Source organism: Wyeomyia smithii, chromosome 3 (genome assembly GCF_029784165.1).
Source record: "Wyeomyia smithii strain HCP4-BCI-WySm-NY-G18 chromosome 3, ASM2978416v1, whole genome shotgun sequence".
Classification (NCBI taxonomy): domain Eukaryota; kingdom Metazoa; phylum Arthropoda; class Insecta; order Diptera; family Culicidae; genus Wyeomyia; species Wyeomyia smithii.
In genome coordinates this window covers 197,274,844-197,296,109 of record NC_073696.1, presented here as the reverse complement: position 1 = coordinate 197,296,109, position 21,266 = coordinate 197,274,844, and the positions used below count along the sequence as shown (strand labels likewise).

The window sequence follows — 21,266 nt, the reverse complement described above, 5'->3', positions numbered from 1 at the left end:
GACAATGCAAATGGCAATTCGATTATGTTCCAGATCGTAAAACGATACCTACGCATTAACCCAACACGCCTCACTGTGCGTCGACAGCGGCAATGTAGTCTTTACTTGGCTTCGCTGCACACAAATGAATATCGAGTTCTTCTGCACTGATAGACGACGAGTGACCAGAGCCCCTTGCTCGGTGCAGTACTGTTGCCTGTGCCAGCATGTTTCCCTTCAAGACATTAGTTTCAATAACATTTTTACAGCAGAACGTAAAGCTGTCTGATAGTGGAGGTGGTTACGAACTTTCCGAAAAAGTTTCATCTTCAAGACATCAAAATAGTCTAGGCTCATGGAAGCAAACATTAGTTGACCTATTGGGACGGGGGGATTCTGTCAATTTTTTTTCCCACTGCTATACAGGATATCACAGCATTGTTCGTGAAAATTCGACCTTGAAACTTTTATGAAATTTTCACTGTTTAACAATGAGAGATAGTGATAACTGAAAAATCACAAAATTGTCCATCATTTTATCCACCTACGACATATTGATTATTGTGATCCACCATGTGGTTACAACAGTATTATCGTTTGAAATCTTTCATTCCGACGTTACACCTTGGTTTTAGTTTTCACAGAATGTATCTCGATATAGTGCGGTTAGACGTAGTCCTACGTCAGAAAGAAATAGATAACAACCTCTTTTAAATCGTTAATCGAAATGACCCACAATACGTTCCATCTTATTCAACATGTCACTCAAGCGGTCACCTAAACTGTCATCATACTTGGATGCGCGAGTCCACACTTTGCTCAATATCAAATTCAATCAAGCCTAATTGGTTACAGTACGCCAAGCAGTTTACTGTCCGCTTGCGCCGGCGCTATTCAATTCAATCAACGTGCATGGGATGGGATGAGTTGGCACTTAGCACACTACAAGAGTGGAATTTTGTGACGGGAGCAATCATTTCGTCATTTATGCTGCGTCATGATGATTCGACGTTTTCTTCTACGCGAGGTAAACACGATCCACTGTTAGATGTATGTAAAGAAACGTCCTTCAAAGGGTCGTTGATTTAAGTATTGTTTTAGTGTAGTATAGAGTATGAATTAATATATTTGGCACAAACTAATATGTGTATATTGATCACATGCGAATGATTGAGGACCCTTACGAGGGACTTACAGTAATGAACAATTTCTTGGTAGCTTGTGGATATTATAATAAGATTTAGCAATTAAAAAGCTAAGTACGACCGTCAATCTAATTCGAGCGATAGTAACTTCATTCCGCGAAAACTAATATTTTACTTTGAACCTATTCAATGCAGTTATACCGCTTTTTCTGTTAGTTAAAGATTTACGCTAATGAAGAGATATTTTGATAGAAAACATAGCAGAATGCCATCAACTTAATTTGATGGCCTGTTAAGGACACTTGTTTGTACTTCCGTTCGGGACAGCGTAACCGTGCATCCGCCCAGACGTTTTCACTCTTTCACAATTCCATCAAACTTATCCTTAGCAATCTGTACCAGCCGTTCCGATTCAGCCGGTCCGGTCGCCAGAACCATATCCTTGAAGATACCAACCGGCATCTGTAGCAGATCGTACGGAGTGCCAAACTCGACCGATTCACCCGCATCCATTACCAGCACTCGGTCTGAGTCCATTATCGTATTTAGGCGATGGGCAATGGTTAGCACGGTGCAATCGGCAAACTTGAAGCGGATTGTCTTTTGGATTAGACGGTCGGTGCTGTAAAAAAAAAGTGTGAACGATTTTCTCGGATATCATAGAGAAAAATTTACTCACCTTGGATCCACATTGGCGGTTGCCTCATCCAGCACCAACATTCGGTTGTTCCGAAGAATGGCTCTCGCCAAACAGATCAGCTGTCGTTGACCAACGCTGAAATTGGAACCACCAGCAGCCACGGCCATTTGCAGACCGTGCGGACCGCTTGCAATGTCCCGAAGTTCGACCTGTTCCAGTGAATCCCACAGATCGGAATCTGGATACTCTTCGAAGGGGTCCAAATTACGACGCAGCGTTCCGGAGAACAGTACCGGATCCTGGGGAATGATTGCAATTTTCGAACGAAGAGTCTCCAACGCAATCTCACTGGTGTTAACGCCATCGATCAGAATATCACCTTCCACTTTCGCTAACCGAAAGAGTGCCCCTATAAGAGATGATTTGCCGGCTCCCGTTCGGCCAACAATACCAATCTTCTCTCTGGGGTTTATTTCGAAATCTAGATTTTTCAACACTGTATCTCCTCCCTCGAAGTAGCGATAGCTGACATTCTTAAACTGAATTCGACCAGCTTCCGGCCAATTTTTGCTCACTACACGAGGCTGCTCCGGCTCCTTTTCTTTTGGTAGATCACGATACTCCAGCAGTCGTTCGACGGACATCATAAAGTTGGCCACCTCGGCGCTCTGTCGAATGCCCCACTGCATCATGCCAGTCAGTGCCATCGATTGTGTTATGGCGAGTCCCACGCGATCTCCTAAGATGTTGTTTTCGAGGAGCAGAAAACTAAACACCACAATAAACACAAAAATTAAACACAGCAAATCCAGAGTGAAACCGAACGCGGTGCTACTGGTGATGAACATGTAGAAGGAAGCCGTGTGAAGATCCTGATGTGAGTCGAATTCCCGGATTAGTTCTTCCTGTGCACCAAAGGAACGAATCGTTGGTAGGCCAGCCAAGGACGCAGCCAAATGTGAAAATACTGGTGAGCGAGCTGCAGAAAAAAGCAGCAGCGTTAAAATGAATACTGAACGATTCATTTTCTTTGATTTACTTACTAATTCCTTCCAACCGTTTGATGTTTTTGGACGTCTTCAAATAGACTCGTCGTAGATAGATAAATATAACTCCCAGGAAGGCAAGCGGAATCAAAAACATCGGGTTCACGATCACCGTCACGATAATCGTACCGATCATGCTGAGTATGATTTGCGACGCATCGAGGATTGCCTTCGGCAGCAGCTCGTCCACCGATCCCATATCCTTGGAGAACCGATTTAGGATACGTCCGGATGGGTTGGTGTCGTAGAACCGCATCGGCGTTGACACGCAGCCTTTGAACATACTGTCGTGTAGATTCTGCGAAGCCCGGACGGATGTTGTGTAGAAGCTGATTGATCTAATGAAAGATTGAAGTTTAGATTCAAGCATTCAAAGATATTTGTGTGCTTCAAAATCACTCATAAGCGAAAATCCTAGCTTGGATATAAGCAGACAATGTTAATGAAGAATATCTTAAACGTACCTGATGATCGCGAGGAAGAAAATGCTGATAGTTAGTGCTCCGTGAATATACATGCATAGTTCAGTGCTCAGCGGAGCTCTATCGTCGGAGCTGAAATTGTCCAAGAATTCTTCCATGCTAGATGAATTACTACGTTCAATACTTCCGTTTTGTCTTAGGTATATTCGCTGTTCCTCTTGGGATGTCCTAGAAGCAACTAATTTGTAGCAGTGATCCCAAGACTTGTACTAGATATAATTACCAAAATGACACCCAAAGATCAGCTCCACTGGCAGCTAGCTGAGTAGCCAGGAACAGTAGTAGGAGTCCAAATAGTATCACAGGATTCGCACCGGCACGAACATAATTCAACAAAACCGACCCTTGGACGGTACCTTTGGAGCTCAGCTCCATGTTTTGATTGGCATCGGGTGATTTCGATTTCTCCTTCTCTTGATTGTCGACGCGTTCGTTCTCCGCGAGGTCGTCCAGCGATTGAACGGAACCAGATACCGAGCGCGAGGAAGTTCGAGAGCCTCTACGACTCCGCTTTTCCGACGTCATGATTGAACTATCGCCATCATTAGATTCTTCTTCCATTTTCTCCAGCAGCTCCACGAAATCAATCCCGTTCTGAGAAAGATCATGCGGTGTCCCCTGCATTGTTATTTTACTCTGCTCGTACAGAAAAGAAATCATTATATGAACATAACATAAGCTTCGAACAATTCTCACCTCATTCATCACGACCACCCAGTCAGCCTGTTTGAGGAAGTGCACTTGATGCGTTACCAAGATTCGAGTAGTTTTCATTTTGCCCAACCTCCCCTGGGGACCAATGCAAAGGTCAAACAAATGCCGACCAACGTGTGCATCGACCGCACTCAACGGATCATCCATCAGAAATACGTCCGCCCTTCGGTAAACTGCTCGGGCTAAACTAATTCTCGCCTTCTGTCCACCAGACAACGCCGCTCCTCGTTCGCCGATAATCGTTTTATCGCCATCGGGCAACTGCTCAAAGTCTCTCAGAAGAGCACACGCACTAACAACCGAGTTATAGCGATCTTTCTCCATCGGTTGACCGAAGAGGATGTTTTGTCGCACCGTCCCAGCAAACACCCACGGTTCCTGGCTGACGTAGACACATTTGCCCTTAGTTACGATCGATCCCGACACAATGGGTAGCTCTTTGAGAATTGCCTGTAGCAAGGACGATTTTCCTGCACCAACCGGACCGATTATCCCGATTAGAATACCCTTACGGAAATCGATGCTTACATTCGAGAGTGTTGCCGTTCTCCACGCTTCATCTTCTTCATCCATCTGTTTAATTGTTTCGACAATCTTGGGTAAAGGTGATGAGCCATTCTTACCCTCTGTTTTAATGACCGGCTGTTCCTGTCGCTTAACGGCACCCCATTTGGCGGTTACATTTTTCAGTGACACCGCCACGTTTGACGGGAGCTGAGTTTCCGCTTCGATCAGCTTTTGCTTCTCCGAAACATCACCATTTAGTTCAAACTCCTTAATAAATTTCTCTTTAGCCCCCAGCATTTCACTTTCTTTTTCCTCGTATTCTAGGAATCGTTGCAGTCTCTTCATCGCAACCAATGCTTCCGCAATCTCGGCAATACCTCGAACGAACATCGCAGACATAGTGTTAGCCAAAATGTGGAAATACATAGAAACTACGAAAACCTTAGCCGCAGTTAAGTCTCCGCCTAGCAACGCAATCGACATCATCGTACAGAAAAGCGCCATTCGAGTGGTGAACAGGAGAAACGTCATATAGAGACCCCGCACATAGGAGCTCTTCTTCACTATTTTAAGCTCGAGTTTTCGTGCCAGCTGAATCAGTTTGGAGAAAGGTTTCTCCCAGGCGTACAACTTGATAACCTGTATTCCCGAGATAATCTCATCCATCAAGCGAATTCTCTCGTCTGTTCGCAGCGCTGTTTGGAGCCGGAATCGGGAGGTTAACTTTCCGGTATATCCTTGGATAGGGGTAACGACAAATATCACAATCATTCCTATCAGACCAGCTACTCCGATCTCAAGGTAGAGTAGGACGCCAACGATGATGGACAGCAACGGAGCGGACCACATCGAGTGTAGAAATACCGACACTATGTCAAATCGGTTAACGTCGTTCGAAAGTAGATTGACGACCTTGCCGGGCGCTGTATCGCCAAGAGCCGTCCGAGATAGGCGCAGTGCCTTCCGGTAGATGACACTACAGACGGCTATTCGTACTTTCATGCCGTTCTGGAAGCTCCCGAGGATATACTGATTGATGGTCACCACACTGAGTGCGTTCAGGATAACGATGGCCGCCGCGTAGTATAGCGCATTTTCCCAAGTCACCGTTGAGTCTGGTCTGAAAAATTAATTGAAATCATTAGAACATGTTGGTTTGCTGGATTATTTTATCCGCTTACCGGAAATACTGTAGCAGCAACCCCAGGAAAATGGGTTGTGCAAGTCGGATGACGATGTCGTTGACGAAGGTGATGATTCCCAGAATCGTGTACTCCCACCAGAAGGTTTTGAAGATGGCCTTGATGAGCTGAGGTCGACCTGGGCCGCTCTGCTGTGCGAACCATTTTCTGTGGAATAAGGTAGAAGAAACAATAATTAAAATCTTCAGGAGTTAGAAAACAAAAATAATTTCAATGATAGAGAGTACAGTAATATCTGCTTAAAATTTAAAATGCGTAAGGGTTTTCAGATTATGAATTGCCTGTTTAAAATTTTTCAGAACGGCGATCAGGAGTGCGGTTGAACTAACGAGAGACATTTTAAAAAATTCTTTAGCATGTTTCTAGTTGAGTTTATTATGTTGTTATTTTAATTCAAATTCTAAACCAATTCCAACCAAGGATCCTCGTTTAACAAATCCTCACTTGAGAGTATTAGGACAGACTGGTATCTCAGCTTTCTGAACAACTCCTGTTAGATTCCATATTAGATCATATCAAGTATAGTGTTATTCTTCGGCGACCCATTCTACTAATAATACTTTATTCCTCAAATAATATTCCAAGCGTCGAAAGAAATAATTCCCTCACGCAAAACACTGGAATCAAAACATGATTTGAAGTAAAAATATACTATGTGTTCACTCCGTAGAAATGAAATAATTTGCGTTTGAATAATTGAAATTCGTGCTGCAATTAAATTCTAAATTGTCTCTTCGTTTAGATATCTGTAAGTGAATTAGTGAGGGGGATCGTACGCGGCTGTATCCCCATGTTAGGGGCGGCGTACAACAGCGTCTGACTCGAAGCGGGCGGCAAAATTACGAAACGCGGTGCCTCGCCAGCTAAGACGCTAGACTCGACGCGAGATTATGCATCGCAGCGCTAGTAAACAAGTATACCGAAGGTAAAATACTACGAACAGTCTAGATATAAATAAGGAACGGAACAATCGGCATGGAATGGCAGGGACAACGATTATTGAAAATTCGGTACTTGGAATGTAAGGACTCTATTCGAACCGGCACGTGCGGGTATCCTGGCGGTGTGAAAGCAGAAAAGGGAGTCATAGGGAAACAGATGAAGCGTGTCATTCGATATGCGTGTTGAAAATTAAGGGCAAATTTTTCAACTACAGCCTGATAAATGTGTACGCACCGACTAATGAAGGAGAAGTTCTATGAGCTCCTGGAAAAGACGTCTAATGAGTGCCCAGGATACGATATCAAGATCTTCTTCGGGGATGCAAATGCGCAGGTCGGGCAGCAGAACTTCTTCCGCCCCGTGGTTGGTAGAGAAAATCTCCACTCTACTACGAACGACGACGGCCTTAGGATTGTCAATTTCGCTGTAGCCAGAGATATGGCTATCTGTAACACTTGTTTTTCACACCTGGAGGAACCCAAAGGAAGAGGCCTGCTCTCAGATCGACCATGTTCTGATTGATGGTCGACAATTTTCAGACGTTACAGGCGTGAGGTCGTTTAGAGGACCAAACGTTGACTCGGATCATTATATTGTGATATCCAAGATTCGCGCCCGGTTGTCCAACGTGTTAAAATTCAGGACGACAAGAAGTATACAGTCCAGCGGCTATCAACTGGAGAAGTGGCTACAGAATACCTGCGGAAGGTTGATGAGCGGATCGAGGATCAAGTTGGAGGTAGCCTGAATGAACAGTGGAGGCATATCCACAGTACAATCAGCAACACAGCGGGAGAAGTGTTGCGTACATCTGCGACAGCCACGTCCAATGAATGCTTCGACGTTGAGTGCCAGCGAGCGACGTATGAAAAGAACCGCGCCAGAGTTCACATGTTAGCCACGACTGTGACACGTCAGAGCGAAGGAAGATACTGGGAAGCTAGAGCTGCTGAAAAAGACTCCATCGCCGGAAGAAACGACAACATTGGGAGCGTATTCTTGCGGAGGCGGAAGGTTGCTTCTCTAGGCACGATGCGAAAAGCTTCCACGAAAAGATTAATGGAATCAGAAACCTAAACGTGCCAGCCCCTGTCATGTGCAACGATAGTTAGGGGAACCTAATTACCGATAGAACGGGAAGGCGTTGGAAAGAACACTTTAGTGTGCTGTTAAATGGTAAGAAAACAGCGTAGCCGAAAGGAGCAGGATGGTGATTGAGGATGATGGCAAAGTTGTGGACCCACAAACCATGGACGAGGTTAAGAAAGCAGTGAAAGAGCTGAGGAATTGCCAGGCAGCTGATAAGGACGGCATTTCAGCCGAACTTTTTAATGTCGGAAGCGAACAGTTGTATCATGTTTTACACCGGGCCATACTGAGAGTGTGGTGCGATGAAAAATTGCCCTTGGACTGGTTGGAGGGTCTCATATGTCCGATCTACAAGAAAGGCCACCGCCTGGATTGTAGTAATTATGGGGCATAACCCTTCTCAACACCGTTAACAAAATTCTCTCCCGTATTCTGTTCCATAGATTGAGGCCGTTGTCGGAGACCTTGGTTGCCGATTACCAATGTGGTTTTCGAGGGGGACGCTCCATTACGAATCAAATGTTTACCCTGCGTCAGATCCTCGATAAATTTCGAGAATTTAACCTGCAGACGCACCATCTGTTCATTGACTTCAAGGCAGCGTACGATACAGTAAAGAGAAATGAGTTATGGCGAATTATGGTCGAACATGGTTTCCCAACAAAACTAATTAGGCTGATACGTGTCACCCTTGAAAGCTCTACATCATGCGTCAGGATAGCCGGTGAGATATCGGACTCATGAATTCGGGAGAAGGGCTGCCAAACTTCCATCGCATTGAAGGGTGCTATACGGAGGGCCGGCGTGCAAAGAAGCGGCACCATCATTACGAAGTCTCACATGCTTCTAGGTGTTGCGAACGATATCGACATCATTGGTATCAACCGTAGAGCTGTCGAAGAGGCCTTCGGATCTCTCAGGAGGAAAGTAAAACTCGAGAGAGTAGGACTCATCATTGATGTTGGTGCCGAGGTGGTGTTAGATGGGGAAACTTTTGAAGTAGTCGACGAATTTATTTACCTGGGTACACTAGTGACATGTGACAACGAGGTTAGCCGTGAGATATAAAGGCGGATAGCAGCTGCAAACAGGGCCCTCTACGGATTGCGTAACCAGCTGAGGTCCCGTAGTCTGCAAACTCGTACTGAACTTGCACTCTACAAAACACTCATTCTTCCCGTGGCCCTCTATGGCCATGGAGCATGAACGTCGAAAGAGGCCGATCGGCAAGCTCGTGGTGTTTTTGAGCATAGGATTTTGCGTTCAATCCTTGGCGCCAAACTAGAAAATGGCGTTAGGCGCAGAAGCATGAACCATGAAGTGTACCAGGTGTACGAATCGGCGGATATACACGTCAAAGTTGAAGCCTTAATCATCCAATGTGTTTTTTAATTCGCACAGTATTTGCTCTGATTTCGCACAACGAATGCGTGAAACGCATAACGCAAAAGTTGTACAAGGAATACATGGACAGTGATCAAATCAGAATATGTATCATATACACAAAAATCGTATTGTTTCGGTAAACTTCGGTTTCGGGCCAACGATCAGTTTCGAGGCGCTCAAAAACCGCTCTTTACTTTCGCGAGCCAGTGCATTATCAACGGCTCGTGCATCCCTTAAAATCGTCAGCAACCGATATAGCCACTAGCGAGCCTTCTTGTCGCGACCTTCAAAAGGACATTACTCAAAAATGTACGATGGTTTTGAAATTTTGACCAGAGATTCTGGACGTAAAATGAATCGAATGGTGTACTCAGATTCTTTGGTGCCTTTTTTTTAATAACGGTTTGCGGGAGCACTGTGACATGCGTTGTACTGGTTCCAAATTTAATCAGTAAATGCGCTAATTTCGCTCATAAATCTGGTTACACACACTCCAATTTTTGCGTGTAGTTAAGCGGATAAAACACGGTTGGTTGCAGTGGGCTGGGTATGTAGCTAGAATGCCGGAAGAACCAGCGAAGACTATATTTAGCAGAAATTTCGATAGAGGCCGTCGACTTCGAGGTAGGTTCCGCACTCGTTGGATGTGTGCTGTCGACGAGGATGCGCGCAAATTAGGTGTTAGACCGAGTGACATGGCGATGTATTCTGGATTCGGTAATGGTTCCGGTATCAGGTATCAGGTAGGTCGGCTAAAAAGCCATGGCTTATAACGGCACGTTCCCCTCACATGTGAAGGATTTGTACCTAACCGCAGGAACCTTCTCATCATTTACCTGACAAAAAGGGAAAAAAGAGATAGAAGAAGAAGGAAGTATTAAAAGTAGGAGAGAGAAGAATAAAGAAAGGATTAAAAACATAGAAAAAGCATGGGATATTTGTGTTCTAGGAATTATCAGTGACAAACCATAAAGTTCGTCTTCCTAGTCCTAGTCCCAGCAAAAATTTAGAAGGCACTAGAGTTTTTTCCCGCAATTGAGAATGAACTGAAGGATATTTTTCAAATCAAGAGATCTATATTCAGATTCATTTATAAGATGACGACCGAAAATCCTGTAACGCAGTTGGGCAAGTCTGGGACAACTACATACTAAATGAAAAGAAGACCCATAATCGCCCTCACAGAGGTCGCAACCAAAAGTATTCGAACGATGCATGCTTGCTAAATGATAGTTCAAACTACAGTGGCTAGTTAGATCTCTTATCAGAACACTGCAGTTCTTTTTTGATAAATTCAAAAGATAGTTACTAACTTTTACAGATAAGCTTGGTAAATACAATTTTGTTTGGCGACAGGAGTCAAGATTTGTCCACAACCTGTTATGCTCAGATAAAGCCCAAAAGCAGATCTTTTGTTTTATCCAAGACTCAGGAATAGGTACCGCGGGCTCAGGACCCACAAAATTATTTGATGCACCACTTCGGGCAAGCTCGTCTGCCCATTCGTTGCCAGCAATGTTAGAGTGTCCAGGGACCCAAAGAAGATTAACAGTATTCATGATGCTAAGTTCTTCTAGACAAGTGCGACACGCAATGACTAGCTTCGACCTAGAGTTGTAAGAACCAAGTGCTTTGACAGCAGCTTGACTATCAGAACAAATATAGATTATTTGCCCAATTACCTTTTGTTGGAGGGCTCCCAGCACTCCACAAATAAAAGCAAAGATTTCAGCTTGGAAGACTGTGCAGTAGATACCCAATGAAAAAGATTGTTGCAATCTTAGTTTACTCGAGTAAACTCCGGCTCCAGCTTTTCCTTAAAGCAGAGATCCATCCGTATAAATAACAATAAGATCCGAAATTCCTCTTTCTATGCGGCCTGATATCCAATCATTACGCACAGGTAAAGAGGTACTGAAATCACCATAAGGAAAACTCACAGGAAGAGTCATATCACTTGGAGCAACTATAAGTTACGCTAGTATTGGTCTTATTATTGCAGTATAAATCCAGTAAATGTATTTAGGTTTAAGACCCCAGCTTTTACCAATTGTTCGTCTACATTGTCCAAAGGTCATGCATGCCTTTTTGATTCTAAAATCGATGTGAGTAGACCAGTTAAGTTTAGAGTCTAGTATTACTCCAAGGTATTTAACTTGATCTGTCACACAGACCTCAGAGTCAAAGAAACGAAGTGGACGAGCTTCAGTGATTCTCCTTTTTTTAGTGAACAATACAAGTGATGTTTTATTGGGATTTACAGAGAGCCCAACTTCACGACACCACTTTTCAGTTTCCTTTAGAGCCTGTTGCATCAGGTTAAAAATTGTGCTTATACACATTCCAGTAATCATAACAAGATAATCATCAGCGAAGCCATAAGAGGGAAATCCTAAGTTATTTAGTTTTCATAACAGACCGTCCGCTACGAGATTCCACAGCAGAGGTGACAAAACGCCTCCCTGGGGACATCCTTTGATGCATTGTTTTCTTATGTACGTTCCTCTTAGCGATGAGTTCAAATAACGATTTTTTAGCATCTCATGTATCCACGTCACAATAAATGAGGGTAATTCATGAAAGTGTGCCGCATCAACTATAGCATTAAATGGAACACTGTCAAAAGCCCTCTAAATATCTAAGAAAACTCCTAAACAGGATTGCTTCCGTGAAAAGGCCTTTTCTATATCATGGATAACACGGTGTAAGAGAGTAATTGTAGACTTTCCTCTTTGATACGCATGTTGCATTTCATGAAGAGGTCGTCTAGACAAAATTTCATTACGGATGTTATGATCGATAATTCTCTCCAAACATTTGAGGAAGAACGAGCTCAAGCTGATTGGCCTAAAGCTTTTTGCTTCATCATATGAAGCACGTCCCCCCTTTGGAATAAATTTGACTTTTATTTCTCTCCAGGATTTTGGAATGTATCCTGTAGCAAGGCTACAAGTAAAAATCTGCTTTAAAATATTTTTTAAATGTTGGAAGCCTCTCTGGAGCAAACATGGGTATATTCCATCAGCTCCAGAAGTCTTATATGCAGGGCCGGATTTAGACGGTGGGGGGCCCGGGGCAAATTTGTTTGTGAGGCCCTCTTTTCTAAAAACATTTAGAGGTAACGTTCTGAAAGGTGACGAGCAAAAAAAAAGGTCGCCCAAGGACTAGGGGGCCCTTGAATCGGGAGGCCCGGGGCATTTGCCCCTTTTCCCCCCCCTCAAATCCGGGCCTGCTGATATGGCAAAAAAACTATCCAAAGCCCATTTTATTGACTCGATTGTTATCAGCCGACGAGCTATCACCCATGTGTCCGAAGGAACAGAAAAGTGATCGGGAACGTCATATTGTTCCAGCTCTAAGCACCCCGGAAAATGTATTCTAAAGAGGTTTTCTAGAACCTCTCCATCATTTGTACTATAATTTCCATCTTCATTCTTTATCGAGTTAATTTGAAAGTCCTTAGATTTCGCTAAAACTTTATTAAGTCTGCTAGTTTCACTCACACTAGAAATGTTTGTGCAGAGGTTTTTCCAACCCCGTCGTTCAGAGGATTTCAGAGCTATTTTATAGGCTTTCCGAGCTGTTTTAAAAGCAATGATTCCCTCTGTATGGCGTCTGTTCCAAGCCCTTCTGCAATTCTTGCGTAATTTTGCAAGTTCAGTATTCCACCAGGACGTGCCTCGTGTTGATTTAATTGTTCGTAAGGCACAACTTTCTTCATAAGCCTCCATGATGTAGGATGTTGTGATTTCAACAGCATCGTCTAGATCATGTGGGCTTTCCAAAACAGATTCATTCCCGTGAAATTTCGACGCTAGAGCGTCGACATAGGCGTCCCAATCTGTATTTTTTGGATTCCTGAAACGAGTTACCTCTAAACAATCATTTAGATGCTCAAAGAATATAAATCTATGATCAGCCAATGATTCTTCGTTAGAAACCCGCCAATTGTTCACTTCATGAATAACATTATTTGTACAGAGTGTTAAGTCTAGCACTTCCTCTCTGTAGTGGCTTGAAAAAGTTGGAGCATTTCCTATATTTAAAATATTCAAATTCGTAGAACAAAGATACTCCATCAGGTCAGAGCCCCTGGGATTTATATTTGAACTACCCCAAATTTTTGCGTGTAGTTAAGCGGATAAAACACGGTTGGTTGCAGTGGGCTGGGTATGTAGCTAGAATGCCGGAAGAACGACCAGCGAAGACTATATTTCGGTACAATTGTAAGAAACAATTGTAAGAAAGCAATTAGGGTTTGAAATCTTTCCCCACTATTGTTCAAGAACAAATATGAAGTCCTCCTTCTATATATAAATACTGAAGGAAAAATGAAAAAAATAATAATAATAAGAATAATTAAACAATGAAAAAAATTGTCTAGAAATGAATTGAACACTCTACTGGACACTTAGGCTGAGAAGGTGCAAGCTTATACTTAGGGAATTTTAAAAATCCTTCAACTTATATTTTTTTTGAATATCATGGGAAACATGAATGTTTGGAAAATTGTTTAAAAATTAAAATTACCTGCTAACATGTGTAACTTTTACCAGGGGCAACACGTGGCTTTATGATCTACCTGTTCAATCACAAATTCAACAAATCACTGCATTTTTATTTGCATTGACGAACGTACATATCGTAGTTGCACCTTCGTGATTGACCTGAGCTAGTGAAGTTGCACAGAGAACCACATGAATAGTTTTTGCGATGTTAAACCACTTTCAGTGTACAACAATTCAGTACTCTCACTTTAGAAAGATCAATAACGGCGCCGGTCATGTCCTTACAGTTGCTGGGGAAAAATAGGAAAAGGATTGTTAATTCGACAAATGTTGTTGGGACCGAATTCACCTCTGCATCTCAACGGATGTCACAGGAAGGGTATTTGTGTTAGAATGATGGGGTAGGTAAGATCAGGATTCGCCATAGTAAACAGTACGATCAGATATTTTAGAATCCCGCGGGCGAAAAATAAATTTTAAACCAATTAAGTTAGATACAAAAGTTACAAATTCAGAAAATCGCTGTTCGAGAAAGTAACCACAAGAATGTGCGCGAAAAACGCAATTTATTCTGTTTGTTGCTAATTTGAAACAAAAATTGAACCATCCAGCTTCAATTAGTCTTTACAATACTTTATTTAATTTTTGCCTGACGTCCCCTTGTGCAAAGCACGTGCACGAGTCGCCCCTGACTTTTACTAAAACTTCTTTATGAGAAGTCAACCGAAACCAAATTAGTAGACTCATCGTTATCGCTATGTGTCCGATTCATCTTAATAATAACTATTTTGATGTTTCTAGTTTCTCTTTCTCACTCTAACGGCCAACAGCTAGACAATTGACGCAACTAGCTAGACCTCATTTATCCTATACAGAAAAATATAAACAACTCTTGAAGAAATAATTAAAAAAAAAATTATATGATGGTGCTGCAATAAATTATACAAACTCTGATTTCTGTTTTGGTAAAAAAAAACGTTTCAATACTAAATTTTCCAAGATGGTACATTCAAGAAACCCTTATTTGAATCACTGTTTCATGTCTCAAAATTACTAGAAAGGCATAAAGTGAGGACAAATGCTCTCTTCGAACACCAAGCACAGCTTGTTAAGTATGATAAAAACCGCAACAGCCACATCTAACACACAGTCAGTTTTATGATAATTAAAAGTAAAAGGACGCAACCACAGCTTCTTTCATCATTCAACAAGTGCACAATCATGCCCGTGCACAAGATGTTGTCAATCTAATTAATTTACGGTTTTATTTTCGTTCTCTCCTTCTAGCATGTGACATCAAGTTTGTGTAATCAACTTATTTTAAACAATCAATCAAAATTATCCCAAGAATTACGAGCGGCATTTAGATGTCTTACCATCTTCATTGCAATATCGGTTTCGTCCACATTGGATACCACAATTGATGGTAATTAAATAGCGCGCGATTGCCGGTACGTATTGGCCGCGTGGTCAGGGCGTGACGGGTATCCGATCAATTGAAACACACAATTTTATTAACAGCATACCTACTACTAAGTGAAGTGCGCGGCGTGCCTCTCTATTACGACTATATGATAAAGCAATCCATTAGACCTACTGTCCCTGTTTATTTGAATTGCACTCATGTGATATACAATGTTGACGATCAAAATGGTATATAGCATAGGTGAAGGCATAGCGACTGTCAGGAGGTGCGTCAATCTTTAGACTCCACGTGTGTAGGCTGCAAACATTTGATGTTAATTACAGAGTGTAATTTCCGTAAAGAGTTTATCAGCTCGTAATTACTTTTCGAGACCATTTATTTTAAAGCTTTGGCTGACGGAAACCGCCTGCGAGTGGAAGCAACAGTGACGGTATCACTATCATATTTCATCTCAGAGTCAGCGCTCATCTCATATATACGTCCTAATATGCTTCGTCATTCAGTTATAGAACATTCAAGAGGAGATAAGTCTATCAAAGGCTGTCAAAGTTAACAAATTGAGGATTGTGAAACATTCTGTCGGCTATGACAAAATATGGTTTGAGTTGGTCTAAATAAATTTTCAAAAAAAAATCGTAAAGATGTTTATAGAGGAAAAATGGTCAGAATTTAGTTTAGTTTTTACGTAATTATAGAAATTCTAGGGAATAGACTGACTTCATGTTCAATCTCTGAAGTTACTTTTCAAATGCTTTACTAATGTTATTAATGTCAGTACTAATGATTTTGTTGATTACTTATGTGCTCATAGATTGCTAATTTCTCATTTCACTTATGATTTTATGGTGTATTCTTTTCTTCAAGGTTATCTCCCTTTTCCTGAATAATTGTTTTAATTGAAAGTTTATGAGCAACATTCCATCTATTTCTATGAATAAATGAAATGAATGTAATATCATCGTAAAAAACACATTGCATTTATATTGTTTATTTTTGAATTGCACTCATATGATATATGATGTTGACGATCAAGACGTTATGACATAGGTGAAGGCATATCAATTGTCAAGAGGTAGGCGAATGTTGAGATTGCACGTGTATTAATTGCAAACAGTCGACGATCATTATAAAGTGTAATCTACAAAAAACAAGTATCAGCATATAAATACTTTTCGAAACCATCAATTTCAAAGCTTTGGTTGACGCGAACCGCTTGTAAACAAAATCAACAGTACCTAGTATTACAATATCACTATCATATTTCATCTCAGCGCTCGTCTCATATCTGCGGTCTAATATGCTCGTCATTCAGAGGGGTTCTATGGTTCGAGAGAAGATAAGTCCATCGAAGCTAACAAATTGTATAATCAATTTCAGTTCATCAAAATTAACAAATTGTATAATCAATTTCAAAAGGATGAAATCTCTGAATCTTTTAAAACTTGTTACAGGTCGCTTAATCCATATTCGTATCTGTGCAATCTTGTTTTGAGATTTACTGTTGTGATTATTGGTTAGCCACACTTGTCATCCACTATTGTGACTTTGCTTTGTTTATGCACTCATTCCACTATTCCGTCAATCAAACAATCGTGGAATTCCATTGTTTATGTTCAATGATTGAGTAAATTATACTAAAATTATTCATTCTTCAATGTGGATCATAAAACATATGATCTGATTTGAGGGGTTTCCTCATCAATCAGAAGTTGTTTTAACTACCGTAAAACGGTATGAAAAAAAACAAAACTTCTGAGCTCGAAAATGTTATTTCAAGTCTTTGATAACATTCAAAAAAGAAGTAAAAAACTTTCTCGGATAGTTCAATAGTAATCAAGTCTTCCAAACCTATTTATGGGTTAGAGGCACTACTGCTAGTTAGTTAAGATAATTACAAAATGGAGGCTCAAGTTCAGAGCGTTTCCGAGTGCCAAAAAATCCTGGCTTTTGAAGCAATTTTGTTCCACTATGATCTTGATCGTGTGCTGTACTGGGTTGTTAGTGAAGCATTTTGAGTTTTTAAAGTGAATTTGAGGATTACCGTAAGGTATTTATCAATCTTTTACTTCTGTTTCATGGAAAACCACGATATATGCAGTCAACTTCATCAGCTACCGTCAGATTTCTATCCAGCAGACAACCAAGCTCTTATCCAAAAACTTAACAAGAGACCGACCTACTTGTTGCGTGATGCAAAGACATCAACAACCCGAAAGAAACGGGTCAACATTCCAGTTCTACCAGCACAAAGTGTTACTGGACGCTGTGTCTAGACGAAGTACAAAAAGACTCGATAGAAATTTTTGACCCAACCCTGAATCCTTGCATTCCTATTTCTGTTATGATATACCCATACATTAAGAAGACATACAGTCCCTCTACAATTATGGGTCAGTCAACGTGTTGTCTGAATGTTCAAAAATGGATATAAAATCGTAAAAATTATCAACTACGATTGTTTTACTGTGTTCTGATGTGCACTTTCGATCAACAATTAGTTTCACTGCAATTGATGCGTGTAAATCGGTTGGGGAGATAAATATCCCTTACATCGCAAAATACCCAATTATGGGTCACTTTTGGCATTCAAAATCATTTAGTCTATAAAATCGTCAGAATACATAATGCAAGTTATTTTATTGTTTTAAAAGCTTGGTATTAAGTTAATTTATTCAGCTTGATGCATTATCATGTAAAAGTAATGGAAATAGCCAAAATATGCACTGACCGACAATTGTGCACCGCAAAATGTAACATTACTACAATTATGGGTCACTTCACTTCTTGCACCGAGCAGAATTATAGTTTTTAGTGACATTTTCAACTTTAAATCATTTTAATCGTATGAATAAGGTTACAAGTGAGTTACAAATATACCACTGCTAATGAAAATTGTTCAGTTTCGCGAGAATAGACATATTTGCGTAAAAGTGACCCATAATTGTAACTGAACCATAACTGTAGAGGCACTGTACATGAAGTAATGAACTAAACATTTCTCGCCAAACATGTGAAAAGGGCCCATGTGCCATATGTAAACAAGCCAAATTTTCTCGTTTTTTGATCAATACGAGCGAAATCTGCTCTTACCAATAAGATTTATTGATAAAAGAATTCACTTTTTATCAAAAAAGCTTATTTGTACGAGTAGAGTAAGCTTGTATTCATTGAAAAACGTGAAATTGTGGCTTGTTTACATATGGCACATGGGCCCTTTTCACATGTTTAGCGAGATTTCCGCTCTTAACTACTTATTGATATTTTTCTTCATTTCGTGCAAATTCGACTGATTGTTTGGCAGCACCCTTTCAGAATTTAATAAAACTTTGTGGGTGTGTAACCCTCACTAAACTGAGTGTTGAGGAGTTTTTCAACCACTTTTTATAAATCTATATATCTAAATTAGGTTGGTAAATGGCTGAACTCGTGTAACTAACCGCCGGTGAAAACTGACTGGCAAGGGGGGTCGTACGCGAATGTATCCCCAGATTAGGGGTGGTGTACAATAGCGTCTGACCCGGAGCAGGCGGCTGAATCATGATATGCTCTATTCCGCCAGCTACATCTAAGATGACAGCCCCATTAGCAGGATGTAGGTATCGCAACTCTGGTAGGGTAGCATACCGAAACCTCTCCTAACCACGAACAGCGAAATTAGAAATACGAACGGAACAATCAGAAAAGAACTAGGCTACGAACATAGAAACAGAAAACGGTAAACGATTGGAAATCGGGTACTGGAACGTCCGATCTCTCAATGAACCGGCGCTGGCTTTCTTGCTCGAGAACTACAGCGGCAGAGTGTCGAAATGACAGCGATTCAGGAGGTACGGTGGCCAAATCCCAGAGAAAGGGAATTCCGTGTAGTAGACCCTATAGCACACACTTCTTTCAAGTCTACCACATCTACTACAGTGGCGGCAAAGCAGCGGGACGGTGCGTCGGTTTTGTAGTGTTGGGAAAACAAAAACCTAAATTAATCCACCTAGCGGTCAGACTCAGCCTTTCTCATTCAAACTTATTATTTGAAAAAATAGATTTACATGAATGCTTAAATCCAATAAATGTTTATCCACTCTTTGGGTTCTAAAATATTGATGTTGTAATTAAAGTATAAAATATGAAATTTGACGTAATGTTAGTACTTAAGAAATAGCGAAATAAAAGCAATGACTCTTAATTTCGAACAATTTAATCACGAGCGATGCCGGGAACGTTCAGATAGTACGATACCACATTTAAATCATGTTGAGGCCATATATATTGATCGAAGCAGGTAAAGTGTTGAATAGTCTTTGAATTTCTGTTCTTTCTAAAACTTTTAAACAGCATATCAAATTGTTATGAAGTTTGTTATTTGTAAGTTTGAGAGATGACTCATTTGTATGACACTAGTTATGTTCAAATAAGTCGTGTAGTACTTGAGATAATAGACTTTCGTTGTTTTACAAATTAAAACATAACGCTTGCTTAAGCTTGATTACAATCAAATGAAAAGGTAACGTATGGGGCAGCCAAACTTTGAAACCACGTGTTCAATCATAATTCATCAGTTAACCCTTAACTAGCCCGTTCATCTGATATCAATATTGTTCAAATCGGTTGTGTAGTTTCTAAGATAATGAAGTTTCGTGATTTTCACATTTCGATACATTACAGACGAAGTTACAGTCCGATTACTGCAAAATTCAATAGGGAGTTATGAGGTAGGTAGACCTTTCATTTGATACTAATTCTGTGGAAATCGGGTCAACCATCTCTGAGAAATATGAGTGAGTCCAAGTAAGTTGTCTTGGAATATGTTTCTTTTCATAGCTGGATTTCACATTTTTAAACATAACAGGCAAAGTAATAATCCGTTTGAAAAAAAATTATTAGGGTCTTATGGGGCAATAAGACCTTTCATATGACACTAATTTTATAAAAATCGGGCCAGCCATTTCTGAGAAACATGAGTGAGATTAAATAGTCTCCAGAACACGTTTCTTTCCATAACTCCTGAACCACATGTTCAATCTTCATAAAATTCAAAAGTTGAGGGTTTTTATGGTAGCCCGTTCATTTGAAACTAATTTCAATCAAATCAGATGTGTGGTTTCTGAGATATTGATGTTTCGTGATTTTTACACTTTGATACATAACCTCTAAACTAGAAATCAGATTACAATAAAATTCAATAGGGTCTTATAGGGCAACTAGACCTTTAATTTGCAATTAATTTCATTGAAATCTGTTCGGTCAGACCATCTCTGAGAATAGTGAGTGCGAAAAAAGGTGCACATACACACGTACACACCCACACACAAACATATACACCTATACATGCTTATATGCAGAAAATGCTCGATTCGTCTAACTGAGTCGAGTAGTATATGACATTCGGCCAGTTGGATCACTTTTCTACCTTTCAATTAGCCAGTGATCGTTAGGGGGAAGTCAATATGTTAACTTTCATTATGTGATTTCACATTTTCATGAACAACGGACAAAGTTACAATCCGATTGCAATGAAATTCAATAGCAACCTATGGGGCAACTAGACCTTTCATTTGACAATAATTTTGTGAAAATCGGTTCAGCCATCTCTGAGAAAAATGAGTGAGTTTAAACAACCTCAGGATAACTTTTCTTTACATAACTTTTGAACCATATGTTCAATCATTACGAAATTCAAAAGTTAAGGGTTCTGGAGACAGCCCGATCATTTGAAACCAATTTTATTAAAATCGGTTGTGTGGTTTCTGAGATATTGATGTTTCGTGATTTTTACATTTTGATACATAACCTCTAAACTAAAAATCCGATTACAATGAAATTCAATAGCAACAGGGCCGGATTTACGATTGTGGGGGCCCGGGGCCCAGTTATAGTGGGGACCCAAATTAAAACAAAACTGTTTTTCATCGTACGAGTTAAAAGCATTTATTTGCTATTGAAAAATTACCAAAAATTTGTTAGAATTTTTTCTTAAGCTCTATTTAGAGTTCCAAGCGAAGTGAAAATCTCATACAACATGTTCATGTTTTCACGCTCGTGAAAAATGCCACCTGCAAAAAATTTCACTTCGCTTGGAACTGTAAACAAATTCGATCCAGCGAAATCGATGGTTGTGGATCTCATCTTTTTCACTTGGGTTTATTTCTTTCACGCATGCAAGCGCTAGTGAAAAAAGGAGCAGCAAGCGAAAACTTGCGTGCGTT

At 40.7% G+C, this 21,266-nt stretch overlaps 1 protein-coding gene across 5 annotated transcripts in view; it reads right to left on the bottom strand.

Moving 5' to 3' along the window:
* Positions 1-1,106: 1,106 nt before the first annotated feature.
* Positions 1,107-21,266, bottom strand: part of LOC129727202 (ATP-binding cassette sub-family C member 4-like) — a 54,983-nt gene continuing 34,823 nt past the window's right edge. For all 5 annotated transcript variants that reach the window (XM_055684768.1, XM_055684767.1, XM_055684766.1 and 2 more), the window contains exons 3-9: positions 5,695-5,862; positions 3,989-5,633; positions 3,516-3,928; positions 3,275-3,460; positions 2,808-3,148; positions 1,804-2,743; positions 1,107-1,746 (exon numbers count right to left, since the gene is read on the bottom strand). In XM_055684768.1, coding sequence (XP_055540743.1) covers positions 1,479-1,746; positions 1,804-2,743; positions 2,808-3,148; positions 3,275-3,460; positions 3,516-3,928; positions 3,989-5,633; positions 5,695-5,862 — 3,961 coding nt within the window. In that variant the 3' untranslated portion in view covers positions 1,107-1,478. The remainder of the gene's footprint in view (positions 1,747-1,803; positions 2,744-2,807; positions 3,149-3,274; positions 3,461-3,515; positions 3,929-3,988; positions 5,634-5,694; positions 5,863-21,266) is intronic.